This window comes from Notamacropus eugenii, chromosome 2, assembly GCF_028372415.1.
Source record: "Notamacropus eugenii isolate mMacEug1 chromosome 2, mMacEug1.pri_v2, whole genome shotgun sequence".
Lineage (NCBI taxonomy): Eukaryota > Metazoa > Chordata > Mammalia > Diprotodontia > Macropodidae > Notamacropus > Notamacropus eugenii.
Genome location: NC_092873.1, coordinates 86,411,035 through 86,430,245, shown reverse-complemented (window position 1 = coordinate 86,430,245; position 19,211 = coordinate 86,411,035). Strand labels below are relative to the sequence as shown.

Genomic DNA, 19,211 nt, shown 5'->3' with positions numbered 1-19,211 from the left:
ATATATAAAAATGCTGAGGGTTTATGTGGATTTATTTCATATTCTGGAAATTTCTTAAAGTTGTTAATTGTTTCAACTAGTTCTTAGTAGATTCTCTACATTTCTTTAAGTATACCATCATATCTGCACAGTAATAGTTTTGCTTGTTTTTATTCTTTCAATTTGTTTTTCTTGTCTTATTAGTATAGCAAGCATATCTAGTACAACATTGAATAATAGTAGCAATAATGGACGTTGAAGGGGATCTATTTTTCAAATTAATTATTTTTCCAACAAGATATTTCATATTTTCATCTACCTTTTCATTCATTTGGCTTTGTTTTATTGTTTCTTGCTTTCTCATGAGGTCATTAAGTTTCCACTTCCTCATTTTAGACTTTAAGGAATTATTTTCATGAGTAAAGTTTCTTATATCTTTTTTGCATTTGGTCAACCATGCTTCTTTAAGGAGTTATTTTCATCAGAGAAATTTTATACCCCTTTTTTTCAACCATTTGCAAATTTTGTTTTATAAGAATTTCTCTTCTTCAGTGAGGTTTTGTACCTCTTTTACCATTTGGTCAATACTGTTTTTAAGATATAGTTTTCTTCAGTATTTTTTGTTTCTTTTACCAAGTTGTTAATAATTATCTTTTCATAATTTTTTCTATTGTTCTAATTTCTTTTCCCAATCTTTCCTCTACCATCCTTATTTGATTTTTAAAATATTTTTTCTCTTTTTTCACTGCTTTCTATAACTCTTTTGGGAATTCTTGTTGAACTTCTATCCAATCTGCATTTCCTTTTGATTCTTTCTTTGTAGATCTTTTCACATCATTGTCTTCTTCCGAGTTTATATCTGTAGTCCCTGTCACCACAATAGCTTTTTATGATCTGATTAATTTTTTCTTGCTCTCTCATTTTTCCAGCTAATTTCTTCACTCTGAACTTTTTGTTAAAGTTGAGCTCTGCTCATCTAGGGAGCAAGTCACTGTACCAAACTTGAGGTGTTTTTTGTGCTGATGTTTTCACAATGAACTTTGTACAGTTTTAAGTTTCTTGTGCTTCCAAGATGTTGTGATCCATGGAGAGATATGGTCAGTGTTCTCATGGTTCATACTCTAGTTCTTCAGGAATTTCCTTTGCTCCTTTGCAACCAAAAGCACTAGTGTTCCTCTCTGCATTAGAACTACATCCCAGATATGATTAGTGAGCAATGGAGTTGTCCAGTCTTGCGCCCAGTGCCAGCACAGGGGTCTTCTATAACCTCCTTCTGACAAGTTGTCCAATCACTTTGCCATCCCTGGTTCGTGAGAGAACTGAGAAGTGTTTCTGATGTTGCTACTGTTACTGACAGTCTCTAAGACTCACAGCTGATGGTACTGTCATGAGGCACTCTGGGCAGCCTTCAACCCAGTCTCACAGACTTCTCATTCCAGGATCCTAAGTTCTCTTGACCCAGAAAAATGTCTCACCCTGAACTTTTGTAAATTATACTACCCTAGAATTTGATTTGACAGGTTATTTTAAACTTCATTGGGAACAGTGTTGGGAGAGTTTGACTTGGATCCTCGCTCTACACTGCTACCTGTTTCTGCTGATTTTTACAACTCTGAGGGAGGGCCTTAATTTCCTCGTCTGTAAAATGAGGAGTTGCCTAGATAATTTTTAAGAATCACTCTACTTCTAAACTTATAATGTGATGGACCATAAGGGACCAAGACTCCTGGCTACTATTGAAGGCACCACAATCCTCTTAGTCACCCAGGCTAGCAGCCTTGATATCATCATCAATTCCTCTCTTATTCACTCCACACATGTTATCTATTGCCACACCTTGTCAAGTGACCAAAATAAAGAAAAATAAGTGTGATAAATTCTCAATGAATACAGAAGTAATAAAATACTTTGTATAATTATGCATGAGAAAGAATAATAATTTCAAGTAAATGGACAAACATATCCAAGAACACAAAAAAAAATGCTCCAAATTAACAAACTGTCTATATACAAATGCCCAAAGTTTGGGAACAATCAAGATGAACCAAAGGTGTTAATGAAAGGAGATAAATTTGACCTCAGATTTAGCAATGAGAAATGATGTGACTAAGATGTGTCCAATGAATGAAATATGGTTCTGGATTAGTAGGCTTTTTGAAAAGTGGAATTAATAATAAAATAATAACATCTATATAATCATAATATGAATAATAATATAGGACTTTTAAAATCCTTTACAAGTATCTTATTTTATCCTTATAACAACCCTGGGAGACAGTAAATTAAGGCAGAAAGAATTTAAATGACTTTCCCATGGTCGCAAAGCTAGTAAGTGATTGAGCCTAATTTTGAACGCAGGTTTTCTCAATTTCAGTCCCAGAGCGCTCTTTATTCAACTCTTTCTGTCATCTAGGTGAACAAATTATTATGGAGTAGTGGGGATTGGCACTCTACATTAAGAAGAGCCAGAGGAAGGAATTACAATTCCAACCCTCTCATTCCCCTATCTGAAAGGCTCCAGTATATCCAGAAAAAAATGAAGTCTCTTCTCTTTGGCTTTTAAAGCTTTTCACAAGAGTGGCTCCAACCACCCTTTCAAAGCTTGAGGTTAGTCTCCTTCAAGTCTCCCTTCCCACATCTTATTTCCTACATGATTCTCAGATAATAGAATAATAATAGTAATAATGATAATAAAATGTTTCTATTGCACTTCAAATTTTCTAAATTGTTTTTCTTATTATTTCCTTTGATTCCTATATATAGTAGATGTGTGTTCATGTAGCACATATATTTATGACCTATAACATAGTAAATTATATTGTCTATTAATATATTTTAGTATTGTTGTTCAGTCATATCCGACTCTTCATGACTACATTTGGGGTTTTCTTTGCAAAGATAGTAGAGTGGTTTGCCATAATCTTCTGCTTATTTTACAGATAAGAAACTGAGGGAAACTGGGTTAAGTGAGCTGCCCAGGGTCACAGAGCTAGTAAGTGCCTGAGGATAGATTTGAATGCCAAAAGATGAGTCTTCCTGAGTTCAGTCACTACACTCTATCCACCTCATCACCTAGCTGCCCCAAGTTAATCTACATATACATATACATATAGATGTAAATACATATATATATGTATGTATGTATCTATGTGTGTATGGCACGTATCATCTCTCTCCCATCCCTTTTTATTCTGTCCCTTCCTTTGTTGTTATTGTTGTTCAATCACGTCTGACTCTTCATGACCTCATGCACCATATCTCTCCAGGTTCTTCTATCCTCCACTATCTCCCAAACTCCATCCAAGTCATTGCTTCCACGTCACTATCTGTCCAGCTCATCCTTTGCCATCTCCTTTTCCTTTTGCCTTCAATCTTTCCCAACATCAGGGTCCTTTTCAATGAGTTCTTTCTTCCTTTTCTATCCATAGATTATTCTTTGTCAGAGAAAAGAGAAACAGAATAAAACTCAAACAGCTCTCCATATGATATGAAAGAAAATAAAACAAATCCCTCTTTCCTGCTTCTATGCCCTTCTCCCTCCCACTTAAACTCCACATCAGTCAATTAACCTTGTTTCCTAGATCATGGCCAAGGTTTGAAGCATGGTAAAGAATTCTGGAGCACTCAGCTGATCTACCCACAGACAGTCAATTCCTCTCAAAACTGACAAGCAGCTGTGACAAAGTAAGCAGGATGCTAAGACCTGTATAATTTGCTCTGATTAAAAACCACACAATAGAAGCTCTGTGAGCCTGTCAAGAGTAGAACCTTTGAAGAGTCACAGAATTTTGTAATTTTAAGAACTTCAGAGATCTCTCATTCAACTATCATACTAATAGACGTGTAGTAGCTGAAACACTTTCTTCACACTCATCTGAGCCTCAGATTAACTACTCAGGGGTTACAGCAATTAAAATAATAGATAATAAGTCCCATGAATGTGGTTACTGTATTTCACAATCAATCAAGGAATGTAACCAGTTTGAAACACAAAAGCTTTTAAAGAATAATGACAGTAATGAAAGTAGCAAAGAATATTTCTTCCATAAACCTGGGGCTTGGTCTCCCACAAACACATGGGAAGTGTGGCCATACACATATATTACACATGAAGGGACACGTAGCCAGAGCAGATGTTTACCAAAGCCTCTATCTACAGAGCATCTATAACCAAGGCACATGCATGGAAAAGCAGCTCCTGACCCCATCACTGCAGGGCTCTTGGCTCTTCTGATGATGTAATTGCTATGCCTCTTCTCCCTGCTAAAGGTTGCTCTATAGTGGAACTGTACCACCTTCAGCCACTTCAGGGGATGTTCTAATGATTCTCCACCCTATTCATGGTAACATTATCTAGCTTTTTCATATAGGACCATTCAAACTATCACTGAATGAGGCAGAAATCCTGCCCTTTCACGAACCTACAAGAGCTACTTTATATATGTTTGATGAAGAGGTGCCAACATTAGGAGATATTCCAAAGAAATAGGACATTGGGTGGAATGTGGAGGAAGGAAAGGCTACGTGAAGTGTTAATGTCATCGAAATATTACAAACATAAGCCATAGACTGAAAAATCACATTGAATCCATGTAAAGGAATCAACAATATAAATAGTAATATTGAATGATACCTAATGGTCTAATAATAATCATATATATATATATATATAAAATGAACACAAGGGAAGGCGGGCATTGCCAGTTTCAGGGGATCAGGACAAGCATTAAAGATCATTCAGGTAATAAACATCAATTAAATATTAATTAAGTATGAATATTAATTAATTAATATTAAGTATAAGCCAAACAATATGCCAAGTAATACTTACACAAATACAAAGAATGAAACAATTCCTACACACATCAGGAGCAATAATATTGTATTTCGATCCCAACTTATTTGCTCGGAAAGGGTCTGATCCAGGATGACCTTGAAAAGAATCATAAGGTACTTTATTGGATCCTGGAGGTAAAAAAAGAGCATATTAAACCTTGGAATTTATGGAGTAGGGGGAATGACATAGACAGAAGTAATTCTAGAGGAGGGAGCTTTAGAGGAAGAGAAATTATACAAAAGAAGGTCACTTAGGTAGGCAGAGGACAGATTTCAGAGGGTTTCAAATGCCTGGAAATGAACCTCTTTTACATGTTCAGACCTTAGTAAAAAATATTTTGGCCAGACAATTGATTAGACAGGAGAGACTTGAACTGATGTTTAATATTAAGTTCATAATAAATCAATTATAATGTAAAAATCATTTTTCATTTAAATCATGAAGTTGGTATACTGACAGGTTAAGTTGATATCTGAAATATAACCATCTGACTGAGTTAGAAGGTAGGATGTGGAAACTAGGGAGGCTGATGACTCAGGGATTTCAGATATTTGAAGAGACAACAACATATACAGTGAAGTTATCAAGCACAAAACAAGGTTAAAGGATAAAAAGACTGTGAGTCAAGTAGTAAACTGGGAAATGGGGTGATTAGCCAAAAAGCTAGAGAATTATGCCAAGCTTCTTGACTCTGGGTGCAAGAGAAAGATGAAGGAAAGAAAGGAAAAACATTTATTATCTACCTACAATATGCCAGGTACAATGCTAAGGGCTTTACAAATATTATGTCAGGTGAGACTCACAATAGCTCCAGGAGGTAAGTGCTGCTAACGAAAGTTAGGTGTGCAGTGAACAGAGCATCAACCCTGGAGTAAGGAGAACTTGAGTTCAAATCTGGCCTCAGACACCAGATACTTACTAACTATGTGACTCTGGGCAAGTCACTTGACCCTAATTACCTCAGCAAAAAAAAAAAGAATTCCATCTTACAGTTGCAGAAATTGAGGTAGACAGATTAAGTGACTTGGCCAGGATCACACAGCAAGTAAGCATCCAAATCTAGATTTGAACTCAGATTCTCCTAATTCTAGGCCCAGTGTTTTACCTACTCTGCCACCTACCTGCCTCTCATTATTATTCATCATTACAGCATTAATTAAAAAAAGAGGAAACAGATCCAGAGCAGTAAAGTGACTTGACCACAGTCACACAGCTAGTGCATGATAGAGTCATAGTTTAAAACCCAGGCACAAAGATTCAGGATTATCTAGCATCAAGGTTCATTGTCTAAGCTTATATACAGAATGTAACGAGAACAGTAACACACAAGTACTTGACAATATAAATGCAACAAACACAAAACTTCAGCACCCACCACCCCCAGCACCAGAGACAGATTTGTCCCCAGATCAGCAAGTGGAGGAATCTTTAATGTTTACTCAAGCTCTTGATGCATCCTCAAATGTACATGATGCAAACACAATCTCCTCGCAGGTGGAAACCCACAAGACTGGCTCTAATCCTGATCAGTCAGGACAGTGTCAGCAGGAGGATATTTGTATAATGATAATCAGTTTGGTGACATTTGTGATTAAATCCACAGTTACTAATTATGTGTGTGATTTGAGGGTGTGGAACTGCTGGAGGTTATCACAGACAACTCAAAAGCTGTGGAAGTGTAAGATTTTCTGCTCTATTTGCTTAGTAGTTGGGTCCCAGAAAAAAAAGGAGGATATACCAGCTACTTCAATGCACTAGTTCTAGGGTAGTCATGTCTCTGTGTTGACATGATAAAGTTTCTTCATTCTCTCTCTCCAGAATCAGACAGAGTGGTGGGAATCTTCCCATTTACAGGAATCTGATTTCTTTTCAATAGTTTCCTATATATGTTGTCGCTTCTCACCTCTCCTGTCCCAATTCAGTAGGTCACTTAGTATTTGTCTAATGTAAACTCTGGGTCAACTTCCCCTTTAACATTATTTCAAACACAGAAGAGAGAAGAACAGTAGCCCTGGGGCCCACCCCACTTAAGTAAGTCTAGTAATAAAAATTGGTTACATTTATTTAGTGCAGTAGCTTGTAAAATGTTTCAAATATATTACTTTGTAAGTCCTTAATTAAATTATTTCTTTTCATTTAATCTTATTAATCAGTTTTATCAATGACAGTTCAAAGAGGGAACGTAATTTGCTCTCTTGCTGTCTCTGTCTCCTTCTCTGTCCACATTTGTTCTGTGAAGTTTGGATTCACTCAAAGGGACACATTTGAGGATCTAGAGTGCTACATGTGGCTGTGGGGCCTCCAGATCTCCATGCCTGAAAAATCACTTTCTAAAAGCTAGTCATCTGGCTAAATAATTAATAACCACTATTGATCATTTTGGCAGTGCAAGCTCACTTGGAAGGACTAGTGAGTTACAGTATTAGACAAGTAGCATTCATTAAGTACTTATTATGTGCCTGATGACCCCCCTCACAAACCACTTAATACCCTCAGAGAAAAAGTAAGCATCTGCTCTCTGGGGTCTGTCAGTAGAATGTGCTGCAAAAGAAAACATATTATTTTACTTACTATAATTTATACACACACAGAGTCCATAATAAGGTAATCATAACATTTCTCATTTAAACAAAACTGCAATTTGCATGAGCAGTTGTTTGTCCTTAGTGTCAAAGATGACCAATGACATCATGGGGCAATGTGTTGACTTGTGTGTGAATTGTATTTATGGAACAAAGGCACCAAAGCGATCCACTGTGTCCTGGGCCAATGGTCCTGATGTTCATCTTGCCACTGGCCTTGGATGACGCTGGAAAATGACCTTGTGCTAGTTTGCCTCACTCCAATCGAGTCTGATTTCCCTTCCCATAGTCTTATCCCTGATGAGTTTGTAAGAAAAGCTTGCCCAGGGGCAGGGACAAAGGAATGGCTAGAGAGAAAGCCAAGGCGGACAGTGAAGGGTAAAGAAGGCAGGGTAAAGAAGAAGAAGAACGTGGGAAAGAGTAGTGTAGCCCATTGGTAAGATGGGGGCCAGAAAGAAGGGTGAATAAGGCCTCTCCTCACCAGTACAATAATGACTATTCTCAATAACTACTAGACATGCATAACGCACACACTAGGATACCTCAACCCAGAAGAAAGTCTCCTTTGGCTGCCTCTAGGTGCAAGGTTCTAATCACTTCCCATACACTATAATGAGTATTCTTCTGTATTATTGACAGAGCAGGAATTGCATCTGTGAGCAAAGAATAGGTGTTTTAGATGAGCTTATTGAAAGAATAATATGTATGAATGGTCCATATCTCACAAAGCAATTAATGAAGTACAATGTGAAAATTGGTGGGGAAAGAATAGGCGAGGGTTGGAAAGGGCAGGTAACAGGAGGAGCTGTGGGATGAGTTAACTTCATAGAAATATTTTCAGTTTCAGTTATAACCAGAGACATTTAAAAAATTCAAGAGACATTGTTACTAGGTAATTAATCATTTTATTAATAATGCTAGGATACTATCAAGAAAGAGAGGTCAGTGACTCTTTTTAATGCCCAAGGCCCTTTGTTAACCCCACTCAGTGCTTATATGAACTTGGAAGAGGAAATGTTCCTGAAGTGACTATTCTAATGAGAGATGGAGGATATGACTTTGATCTTGCCATTTACTTTGAAATCACCCCCAGACTTAGGCAATTTAATGAAGGAACTTACTCCCAGACAACCTACGTAAAACATAATATGCAGGAATCCAACTAGTTAAGATGGTCTAGGTGATATAAATTTTTGGCAGGGGTGAGTAATGTCCTTCAGAGACTGGGCTTCAAACAAGGAAATAGGACAGAAGAAAAGTAGATCTCCCGCTTGGTTGGCCATTAATAAACATTTCTCTCAACAACTAGGTTAGGGGCATAATGTTGAAGAAAAACCCTGAGTTATGATGTGAATTGGGCCATAGATTGATCCCTGAATCAAGGGAAGCTCCTCTGGGAGAGAGCAGAAGAGATTGAAAAGAACTGGAATCTAGGATTCAAAGTCAGAAGACTGTCCAGCTGAGAGGGAAGATGATATCTCCATTTCTAGAGAAGAAGAGGAGTACACTAGCTTATATAGTCTGGTAATTCAACAGGGAAGGTGCTTCTCTGAAGAGGTGTGTTCTCTATAGTCCAGAGAATATGGCTCCACTCTTCATGAAGTATCTTTGCTTACATAGACATGTTCTGAGCAGTTGAGAAGATTGACCATTTTATTGGTGAAGGGAAGCAAGACAAATGAAGTCATACTGTGAGTAAAGGACTGAAAGAAAAGGTAGACAACATGAGATTAGAGCCAAAGATACAGGACAATGAAAGTTTAGTCACGAGGACATGGGAAACAAAGGATAATAGAGGGAAATGTCAGAAGCAAAGGTCCTAAAGGAGTAGCACTTTTGATAGAGGTAAATATCTCACTCTGGTGGGCAAGTTCAACACATGTGAGGAGGAAACTCTCAACATTGTCCTCTCAGGATAGAGTGCTTGAGGGCAGGTGAATTCTTAAACTATTTCAGGTATCACAATTCCATTCAATAAACATTTATTAAGAGACTGTTTGTAGCTGATGATCTTAAAGTGATATCTGAGGAACACCAGTCTCAGCTTCAACACACCCCAGGTTCTCAGAGGACTTTGGTGGGGCATCTTCTCCCATGCTGTTATCAGAGGATCCTCCAATCTCAGGACACACACCTAGAAACAGGAAATGGGAATTCAATTTGTATGTATGTCTAAAGGAAAGTCTTTATGTCTAAAGGAAAGGTCTTTGGTGTTGTTACATGTGGGTGAAAAGAATGCCACCTTCGAGACCTGGGTGAAGACTCTTCTCAGTCATGATGCAACATTGACAGAAAAGGGATCAGGAGTGACCAGGACTGAGAGAGGGCTAAAGAAAGACTTCTCTTTACATTGAGTGTGTGTCGAGGTCAAAGGGAATGGGAGCCTGGAGGAAGCAGTTGTAAAACCCCAGGGTCTGCTCATTTTGTTGCTTAGTCACATCACTGTGGTGCTATTGTCCCAGGCATATTTCTGAAAAATGTCAATACAAATAATTCTCAATATACTAACAAAATGTTTTTGTCATATATAATATATACATATATTCATAAATGGATATATATGTATGTGTTATATACACATATAGAGAGAAAAACTTATCAGTATACTTCAACGTAAGTAAGCACATTATATTGTATGTATGGGTATGCACACATTTTAAGAGACAAGCATATGAGTACAGAGACATATGTGTTCACATATATGTACATATATACATATATATTATATATATATACATATATATGTGTGCAGGTAGTGGCTCCTTTTCATCTTCCAAAATAAGCTCACCCACAGAAGGAAATCTCATTTGTTAAGTCAATAAGTCTCTTGGGAACCACTCACTTGTGTTTGATTCCCTCTGCTCATCCCATTCATCAGTAGTCCCCAGAGCACTGCCCTCATTCATCTGAGATACCTGGGGAGTTTTAGGCCCAGGTAATTCTTCAGCATCATCATACCCATCACGAGAGGAATCATCAGAAAAATGTGAGATATCTGAGGAAGAGGTTTTTCTGTAAGTGTGGGGATGTCTTGGTGCATGTGAATATAAATGTGCAATTATACTTTTTTAAGATAGAAGGAATGACCTGGAGGTGTTCAAAGCTAAATTAATTGAAGAAGAAGACTACTTAGGGTTAGAGTTGGAGAGCTGAATTTTCACTAAAAATCACCAAATTTGGAAAGGGGACAAACACTCCCTCATATAGGATAAAGATTTCAGTCTCTTTAGTGTTATTTTTCTCTCCATTTCTTTTAGCTTTAAAATTGTCTTCATTTAGTTTCTTTTACCTCACTGATTATCACTGAGCCCAACTTCAAGGTGGAAATCACTTAGCCCAGAACTTTGAACCCTGTCATAATTCTGTTACTCTGCTAATAATACAGAATACACCAGAAAAAGTAAGCATATTCACCGAAGTATGCTCCAGATTCTGTTGCCCCTTTGATCATTATTCTGACCCAAAAAATAAGCCCTCTGCCCCTCTCAGGGGCCTGGCACCTATCAAACCAAACCTGGCTCCATTCCTCCCTTTCTTTGAATTGTTTCCTTTGTCTCAGTCCAAACTTCTATATCCCAAGTACATGTTTGGAGCCAGAGAATATCTAGCTCCCATTGAGAGTACACATAAAAGTTTGACCTGGGGAGCTATGAGATGTCTGGGATGAGGAGGAGTTGAGGACAAAAGAGTGGTATTTTATGTGATGCCTCCCAGGTCAGAAAATATCTTGGGAAACATCAGTCCTTGCCATTAAGGCCTGCAATTTCCTGTTTCTAGGGCAATGTGCAGGTTGGTTTTACCCTTCATTTTCCCTTATATACTATGGAAGCTTGTCTCTCAAACCACCCAGAAGAGAACCTGAGGAGAAAAACATGGCAGAAGCAAATAGGAAAAGAAAACTCATTTTCCCCCTCCATCCCTCCATTTGGGTCTATCTACAGACTTCAGAACAATGTGACAAAGTGTTCTGACAACAAGAAGGCTGACCTTAAACACAAGGCACTGACAGACTTTGGTGACAAGGACAAAAAAGTCACCCTATTAATTAATCTAAGTGTTCTGGGTGAGACTAAGGTATCTCTCAAATGTGACAGAAATTTTTATGCCACCTTTGTAGAAGGTTCCATATTTAGTTGGTGAAGAATTAGATTGACACGACATTAAGAATGTGAAAAAGCCGTGATCTAAAAATTGTGGCGTGTCATCTGTCAGGTTGTCCTAACAGAAGGTTGCTGTTCCTTATGCGAAGTAGGGGGAAAGTGTGGAAAAATGAAAGTTTGGTAGTGAGTGAGGGTCCTGGGGTTGGCCAGGGGAAAATGGAGATGGTGGCTGTGCTCTTAAGGATCAGTACAATCCATCAGTACAATGGAAAATCCTGAAGGGTGTGGAAGGAGGTTTCATCAACAACTTGGTGTTATTAATGTTAGGGACATTCAATAAGTTTTGTTCCAATTCTGTTCTTACCAAGAAACCCTCAGATTTGGAAGGAAGAAGATAATAGTTTTAATTAATAATAATGTTAATGAGTTGGTTATCCTCTAAGAGAAATGAAGTCATTGTACCGAACTTGTACTTGTAGTCACTAAAATTAAGGGGACCAGGTCTGACAAAAGAACATCAAAATAAAAAGAACACTGAGCTCTGAGCATTTACCCCTTAGAGATGAAGCTCAGAATTCAGAATGGGGCTGTTGGACCTGCCTGCCCATGTAGAAAATGGGAAATGGAAAGTAAAATGTTATGGTGGGGGAGAGCCACAGCAGGCAGTTATAGGCAGAGATTTCAGAAGATACCAAGACTGATTCTGATACTGACCAAAGCATATAGTTCATATCCAGAGTGTCCAAGGGAGGAGGATGGGCAGAGAATGCACATACCTGGACTGCTGAGAAGGTCATTCTTGTCCCCTGTCAGGTAGTAATCAATCTCTTGGTAAACAACTTCATAAAGAGAATCCCGATATCTGGACAAGGCTGGGACAAATAGCCATGGATCCGAAACTTGGCCTGAGACCATCACCTGACATGTATTTGTATTAGGGGCCCTCCTCATTTCTACTTTCTATTCATACTCAGGTCACTCCTGAGTTCTAATATGGTTATCTGCCCATCCCAGCTGCATTCTGTATGACCCTGGCTAGAATCAAAACCTTGGCCTAACATAAGCTCTGTGCTCATAGATCAGCCTCTCCTGGGCCAAAGACAGTCAGAACTACCTGGGGCTTGAAAATCAGAGCAAAACATTTGGATCATATCCAACCCTAAAGTACTTTATTTAGCCTTGTCCATTGTCTCCTTTGACTACCCATACCCTTGCCCACGTTATTCAATGCCCATCAGGTTGCCCACCTTGTTGCTGGATTCTCCCTCTGTACACCTGAATTGCTAGAAGGGTGAGGACCAGGAAGAGAAAAGCCCCTAAAATGAAGCAGATGATCCGAAGCAGAGAGCCGATGACAGAAATCAAAGAGGCAGAAACTGTTGTAGTGACTGGTCCTTTGGAGAAGAATCACAAGGCTCTAGATTAGAGTAGAAGTTATCAAACAACCAAGGACAGCTCACTGAGGTTAACATTGAGAGAGAAGGGAAATCTGAGGCTTACCCTCAACCTGTAGGTCCTCCAACTGGGGAACCTCCCCACCCCATTGCCCTGCAGAGGGACCTGGGATGGGCCTGGATGCCCAAAAATGGACAATGAAGGAATCATCCCTCCTTAGGGGGAATGAGTCCCAGGTCTCCAAACTGGAATTTGGCAGGAGGTGATATATTCTTGAAGAACATTTTGTGGAACCTCCCAAATGTATCCAGACCACAAGTGCTGAGCACCCTCTCAGAATTCTAGGATAGCAGATCTCCCCAAAGAAGAAAGAATCCCACGAGGTCAGCCTTGGGTCTGGGAAGGTTTCTGTTGTCAAATGAACCCTGAGTAGGTAGGAGGGTAGGTGACAGAGCAGTGTACTTTTGTGGTAGATGCCAATGTTTTCTTCTGAGCTGGAGGAAAATAGAGAAAACATGTGAAGAATGGGGAGAGATCACGTTGCATGTGGCATCTGGATTCTGCTCTAAACTCCCAGTGATACAAACATCCTCCTATAACGCTCTATCCAAACAGCTTAGGAAGGCTCCTAGATCTCATCAGCCCCTTCATCCGGCTCAAGCTTAAGAAGAGACTTAGAGACCATGGGAATTGGAGTCAGAGGACCCGTGCTGAAGTCAAATCCCAAATTCAGATGCCAAATTTGGAAATTTATGGAAGGACCACGTAGTCTCTAAGATAGTTCTGTAGGTCCCCACAACCTCAACTTTTAGCTCACAAGTTTCTCAACAGATGCTCTGACCTAAAAGAGTTAAATTCACCAAGAAATGAAGGATTCTCATAGGGAATATATGTCTCACGTAACCTTCCTCCTGTAGCATAGAAATATCAAAGTCAACAAATAATCTCATGTTGTTTCTCCTTCTCATGCACCTTCCCCCTTAGAAACTTTGCAACAACTATTTGACACTACCACCATTCCAATCACTCAGACTCACAATGTTGGTGCTATTCTTACAACGTCTTTCCTCGAAGATCAAATTAGTTGGATATTCTTGTCATTTTCATCTCCACAAATTCTTTCTCTCCATTAATACAGCCAACATTCTAATTAAGGTCCCCACCATCTCCAGGACTCTTTTAAAGCCTTCTGATTGTTCCTCTTCATGCCAATATATTTTTCTATTCACCTGCTAAAGTGATGCTTCTAGAGCAGAAGTGGAAAGCCTGTGACTTCAAGTCCACATTTGACCTTCTTTGTCCTTTGGTGTAGCCTTTTCTCTAAATTCAAACATCACAGAACAAATCACTTAATGAAAGAATTTGTTCTGTAAAACCTGAAGTCAGTCAAAAGACCATAAACAAGAATCTAGAAGGCTACATGTGGTCTCAAGACCATGGTCATCCCCCCCACCTCTCCACTACTCAAGAGGGCATTGTGGCTACATGACTTTTGTTATTGCTAAATCAATTTTCACTTATGTCTGATTCTTTCTGATGCCATTCGGGGTTTTCTTGACAGAGATGCTGGAGTTCTTTGCCATTTCCATCTCTACTCATTTTACAATTCAGCTGAGGCAAACAGTGTTAAAGTGACTTGCCCAGGATCACACAACTAGTAAGCATCACAGGTCAGACATGAACTTCAGGAAGAGGAGTCCTCCTGACTCCAGACCTGTGCCACATGGCTGTCCACATCATGCACATGTTCAGTAAAATCCCGTAGTTCCCTGTTCCTTCCAGCATGTAATAGAACTCCTCTGTACTTCACAGGCCTTCACAAATAGGTCTCATTGTACCTTTCCAAAATTCTTATACACTCCTCCTCTCCACACATTCTACTACTTGGCTATACTGGCCCACTCCATGTTTTTCATACTTGATACTCTATCTCTGCACCTGAATATTATCTTTCTGGCACTCCTTACATGGAATGATCACCCCTCTCACCTTCATCTCTTCATGTGCTTACTTTCCCTCAACAATCACATACTGCCTTCTAAAGGAAGCTTCCTTGAGATGCCAGATGCTTAAGCTTTCCTTTCTAGGTTACCTTCATTCTATTCTACAAGCATCTTCTAAGGATTTATGTGGTTTTTCTTCCATTATTTTGTAAAGCTGCTTGAAAGCAGAAAATATTTTTGCTTTCTATTACCAGGGCTTAGAGCAGTGCCTGGCATATAGTAAGCACTCATTAATCAATCCTTATAGATTGATTAGTTTTGAGCCACTCTGATATGGCATAGAGCTGAGGGTCAGGGTACGTGAAGATCATACTTTTATGATAGCAATGAGGTACCAGGTGGAGCAACGGATAGAGCCCGGGACCTAGAAGAAAAGGAGGACCAGAATTCATAGACAGTCTCAGAAAATAGCTATGTGACCCTGGGCAAGTCATTTAATGCTTTTTTGCCTCAGTTCCTCATCAGTAAAATGAGAACACATTGGAAAAGGAAATGGCAAACTACTCTAGTATCTGCCCCAATAAAACCCGATGGAAATAGTCCACGGAGTCATGAAGAGATGGACATGAATAAATGATCTGATAACATTAAATTATACTTTTTATTGAAGAAAAAAAACAATTGAAAGTATGAGGAGAGACCAAGTTGGGCATATTGGCTCTGAAGTCTGCCTGAGTTCTCTGTCATTTGAATATCTGCCCAAGATATGCTATCCAAACAGCTAAGGAAGGTTCCCGAACTCTCTACCTACCTTCCCCCAAATAAAGCTTAGGGAGACAGCTGGGGAACAGAACAGGGATTGTAAATTAGAGAGTCACAAGACATATGTTGAAAATTTTCCCAGCAATATGTACTTGCTACCCTGTGTTACCTTATGGTTGTCACATGATCCCACTGAATTTCTATTTCCTCCTAAGCAAAGAGAAGAGGTGAAAATGACGACCATTAATTTTACTTTCTGTTCCAAATTCTATGACCCAAGGGTCAAATTATTGGCTCCCCTGGTACCAGAGGACAGACCTGTGGATGATTCATTTAGATGCATAGTCTAATCCCATCTCCTCCAGCTCAGTATCTGTTCTCAGATCTCCCAGGTCCAACCAATATCCTTCACATTCACCTGAGCACATGGCCCCAGCATCCCCCTCATGCTTACAGTCATTCTGCCCCCAGGGCCTTGCAGGGCAATCCTACAAAGAAGACTCCCTCCCTCTGCACTGTACATCATCCAACCAGATGGTCCCATTTCCAGGACTAATTAAAGGCCATTCTAGGACAGCCAGAGCAGAGCCACAGCCCAGCTGCTGACAAACTACATTAGCATCTGCTAGGTCCCATGAGTCATCGCAGACTGTCCCCCAAGAGCCATTATGCCAGACTTCCACTAGTCCAGAGCATGAGGTCTCTCCTCCAATGAGTCAGAGTTTGTCTCTCTCTGGAAAGGAAGCAGAAGTCCCATTACACTGCCAACTTGTAAGTGAGGAACCTCTGAGAGAGCAAGATATATATAGAGAGAAAGCAAAATACCTGTGCAGGGACCAGAGGTTGGGCAGTCAATGACCTTCTTTCCTACAGAGAGAAGAAATTGGAAAATGACTGTATAAATGATAATCATAAAATATTATTTAGACATTAGGTGTTCCTGTTTCAGGGCAGGATTCCCAAAGATCCCCTAATTTACTTCCAAAATACAGACTAGCGCCATCTTCAACATTATCACATTCAGTGACTTGTTGAATTTATACAATGTGCTGTCAACTGATTCAAAATACATATATAAATATAAAATAATAAGTCCCTGCCTTTAGGGAATTTGCGGTGTAATTAGGCAAAAGTGACATGAACATAAAGTGGAGACACTACAAGGACACAGATCTAAGTAGCCCATGGAGAGAGTGAAGAAGTCTGAGGCAACGTGAGGCTGCTTGCCAGATGAGGCAGTGTCTGACCAAAAAAAGAAGAATCAGCCATAGGGATAAAGAGGGATGTGCTTCTTTTTACAATAGAAGGGAAAGAAGAAAAAAGGGTCATACTGTCAAGATATTTTGAAGACTATACGATGGGAAGGAAATGAATTTTGGTCAGATCTAATCAAACTGCTTAGACAGGTAGGTGGCTCAGTTCTCTACTCTAAATGTGCACTTGAGGGTTTGAGGAGAGCAAAAGTCAAAGTGAACAAGTCAATAATCATTTTTTTAAAAAACTGCTTTGTTCCAGGCCCTGTTGACACAAAGAAAGGCATAAAAGCATTCCCGGACTTCAAGGACCTCCAAGTCTAATTGAGGGAGGCAATGTAAAAACAGCTTTGTGCAAACGTGATATATACAGGAGAAATGAAGAAAATCAATAGAAGGACAGCACTAGCATTAAAGGGGGGTAATAAGAGGTTTCTGTGTGGAAGATAGGACTTTAACTGGGACCTGAATGAAGCAGCTAGGTGTTACAGGGGATAGGGTGCTGGATCTGGAATCAAGAAAAATTTATCTTCCTGAGTTCAAATCTGGCTTCAGACACTTACCAGCTGTGTGACCCTAGCCAGTCCCTGAACCCAGTTTGCCTCAGTTTCCTCATCTGTAAAACGAGCTAGAAAAAGAAATGGCAAAAACACTTTGACAAGAAAACTACAAAACGGGTCATGGAGACTTAGGTATGATTGAAATAACTGAACAACAGCAAATGAAGCCAGGGAAGTCAAGAGAGAGAGATGAGGAAGGAGAGAGTTATAGACTTTGAGAGAAGCAGTAAAACCGCACAATCAGGAGATAGAGTGTCTTGTACAAAGAACAGAGGAGATTAATGTCATTGAACTGACAATGAAGGAACTAAATTATTGTAAGACCAGAAAGGTAGGAGGGGGCCCAGATAGGAAGATGTTTGAATGAGAGGATTCGACATTATATCCAGGGAACAGGAGACACCTAATTGTTGGGGAATGTGGAGGTAACACGGTCAGACTTGTGCTTTAGGAAAGTGAATGTAACAGTTGAGTGGAAGGTGAATTGTAATGAAGTGAGACAGAGTGACCAACCAGAAGGTTCTTCCAAATACACAGAGTGGGCCTGGACCAGTGTGGCAGCAGTGTCAGAAGGAAAAAGGGGGTGTGGATGAGAAATGGTACAAAAGGAGCATGAACGGGACTTAGTAACTGATTACATATGGCAGGGCAAAAGAGAGAAGACTTGATGATGGCACATAGGACACATATTAGTGCCCTGAGAACTTTATATACTGCCCTTTTTACTGGAGGACAAAAATAATTGGAGGCATATTGGCTCTGAATTCTACCTGAGTCTTCTGTCATGTGGATATCTGCCCAAGATATGCTACTCAAGGAGCTCAGGAAAGTTCCCAAATCCTCTACCTATCGTCCCCTAGCATAAGTTCTCCAGGAGAGAGCTGGAGGACAGAAAAAGAATTGTAAATTGGAGAGTCACAGGACACACGATCAAAATTTTCCCAGCAAGTTTTACTTGCTACCCTGTGTAACCTTATGGCAGTCACAGGACACCACTGAACTATTTTCTCCTAAGCAAAGCAAAGAGGTGAGAATGATGACCATTAATCTTACTTTCTGTTCTAAATTCGATGACCCCAAAATCAAATTATAGCCTCCCCTGGTACCAGAGACAGACCTGTGGAAGCTCCTTTTAGATGCACATTCTAGACCCAGCTCCTCCATCTCAGTACCTGTTCTCAGAGCACCCAGGTCCAACCGAGGTCCCTCACACTCACCTGAACACATGACACCAGCATCTTCCTTATGCTTACAGTCATTCTTTCCCCAGGGACTTGCAGGGCAATCCCACAGAGAAGATTCCTTCCCTCTGCACTGCACATCATCCAACCAGATGCTCCCACTTCCTGGACTAAATGAAGGCCATTCCAGAACAGCCAGAACAGAACCACAGCCCAGCTGCTGACAAACTACATTAGCATCTGCTAGGTCCCATGAGTCATCACAGACTGTCCCCCAGGACCCATCATGCCAGATCTCTACTCGTCCAGAGCATGGGGTCTCTCCTCCAATGAGTTGGAGTTGGTCTTTGTCTGGAAAGGAGGCAGAAGCCCCATTACACTCCCAAGCTTGTAAGTGAGTAACCTCTGAGACACTCAAGTATATATCGAGAGAAAGTGAAATACCTGTGCAGGGACCAGAGTTTGGGCAGTCCTCCTTTCCTGCAGAGAGAAAACATTGGGAAAGAGCTGCATTAATGATAACCATAAAATATTATTTGGGCACTAGGTTTTCCGGTTTCAGGTCAGGATTCTCAAAGATCCCTTAATTTACTTCCAAAATACAACTGATTGCACACGG

General features: G+C 39.8%; 1 protein-coding gene across 1 annotated transcript in view; it reads right to left on the bottom strand.

Moving 5' to 3' along the window:
• LOC140522728 (antigen WC1.1-like) overlaps positions 1-19,211 on the bottom strand; it is a 45,323-nt gene that overhangs the window by 10,007 nt on the left and 16,105 nt on the right. The window contains exon 7 of the mRNA XM_072638028.1: positions 18,629-18,943. Within this exon, the coding sequence (XP_072494129.1) occupies positions 18,629-18,943 (315 nt within the window). The remainder of the gene's footprint in view (positions 1-18,628; positions 18,944-19,211) is intronic.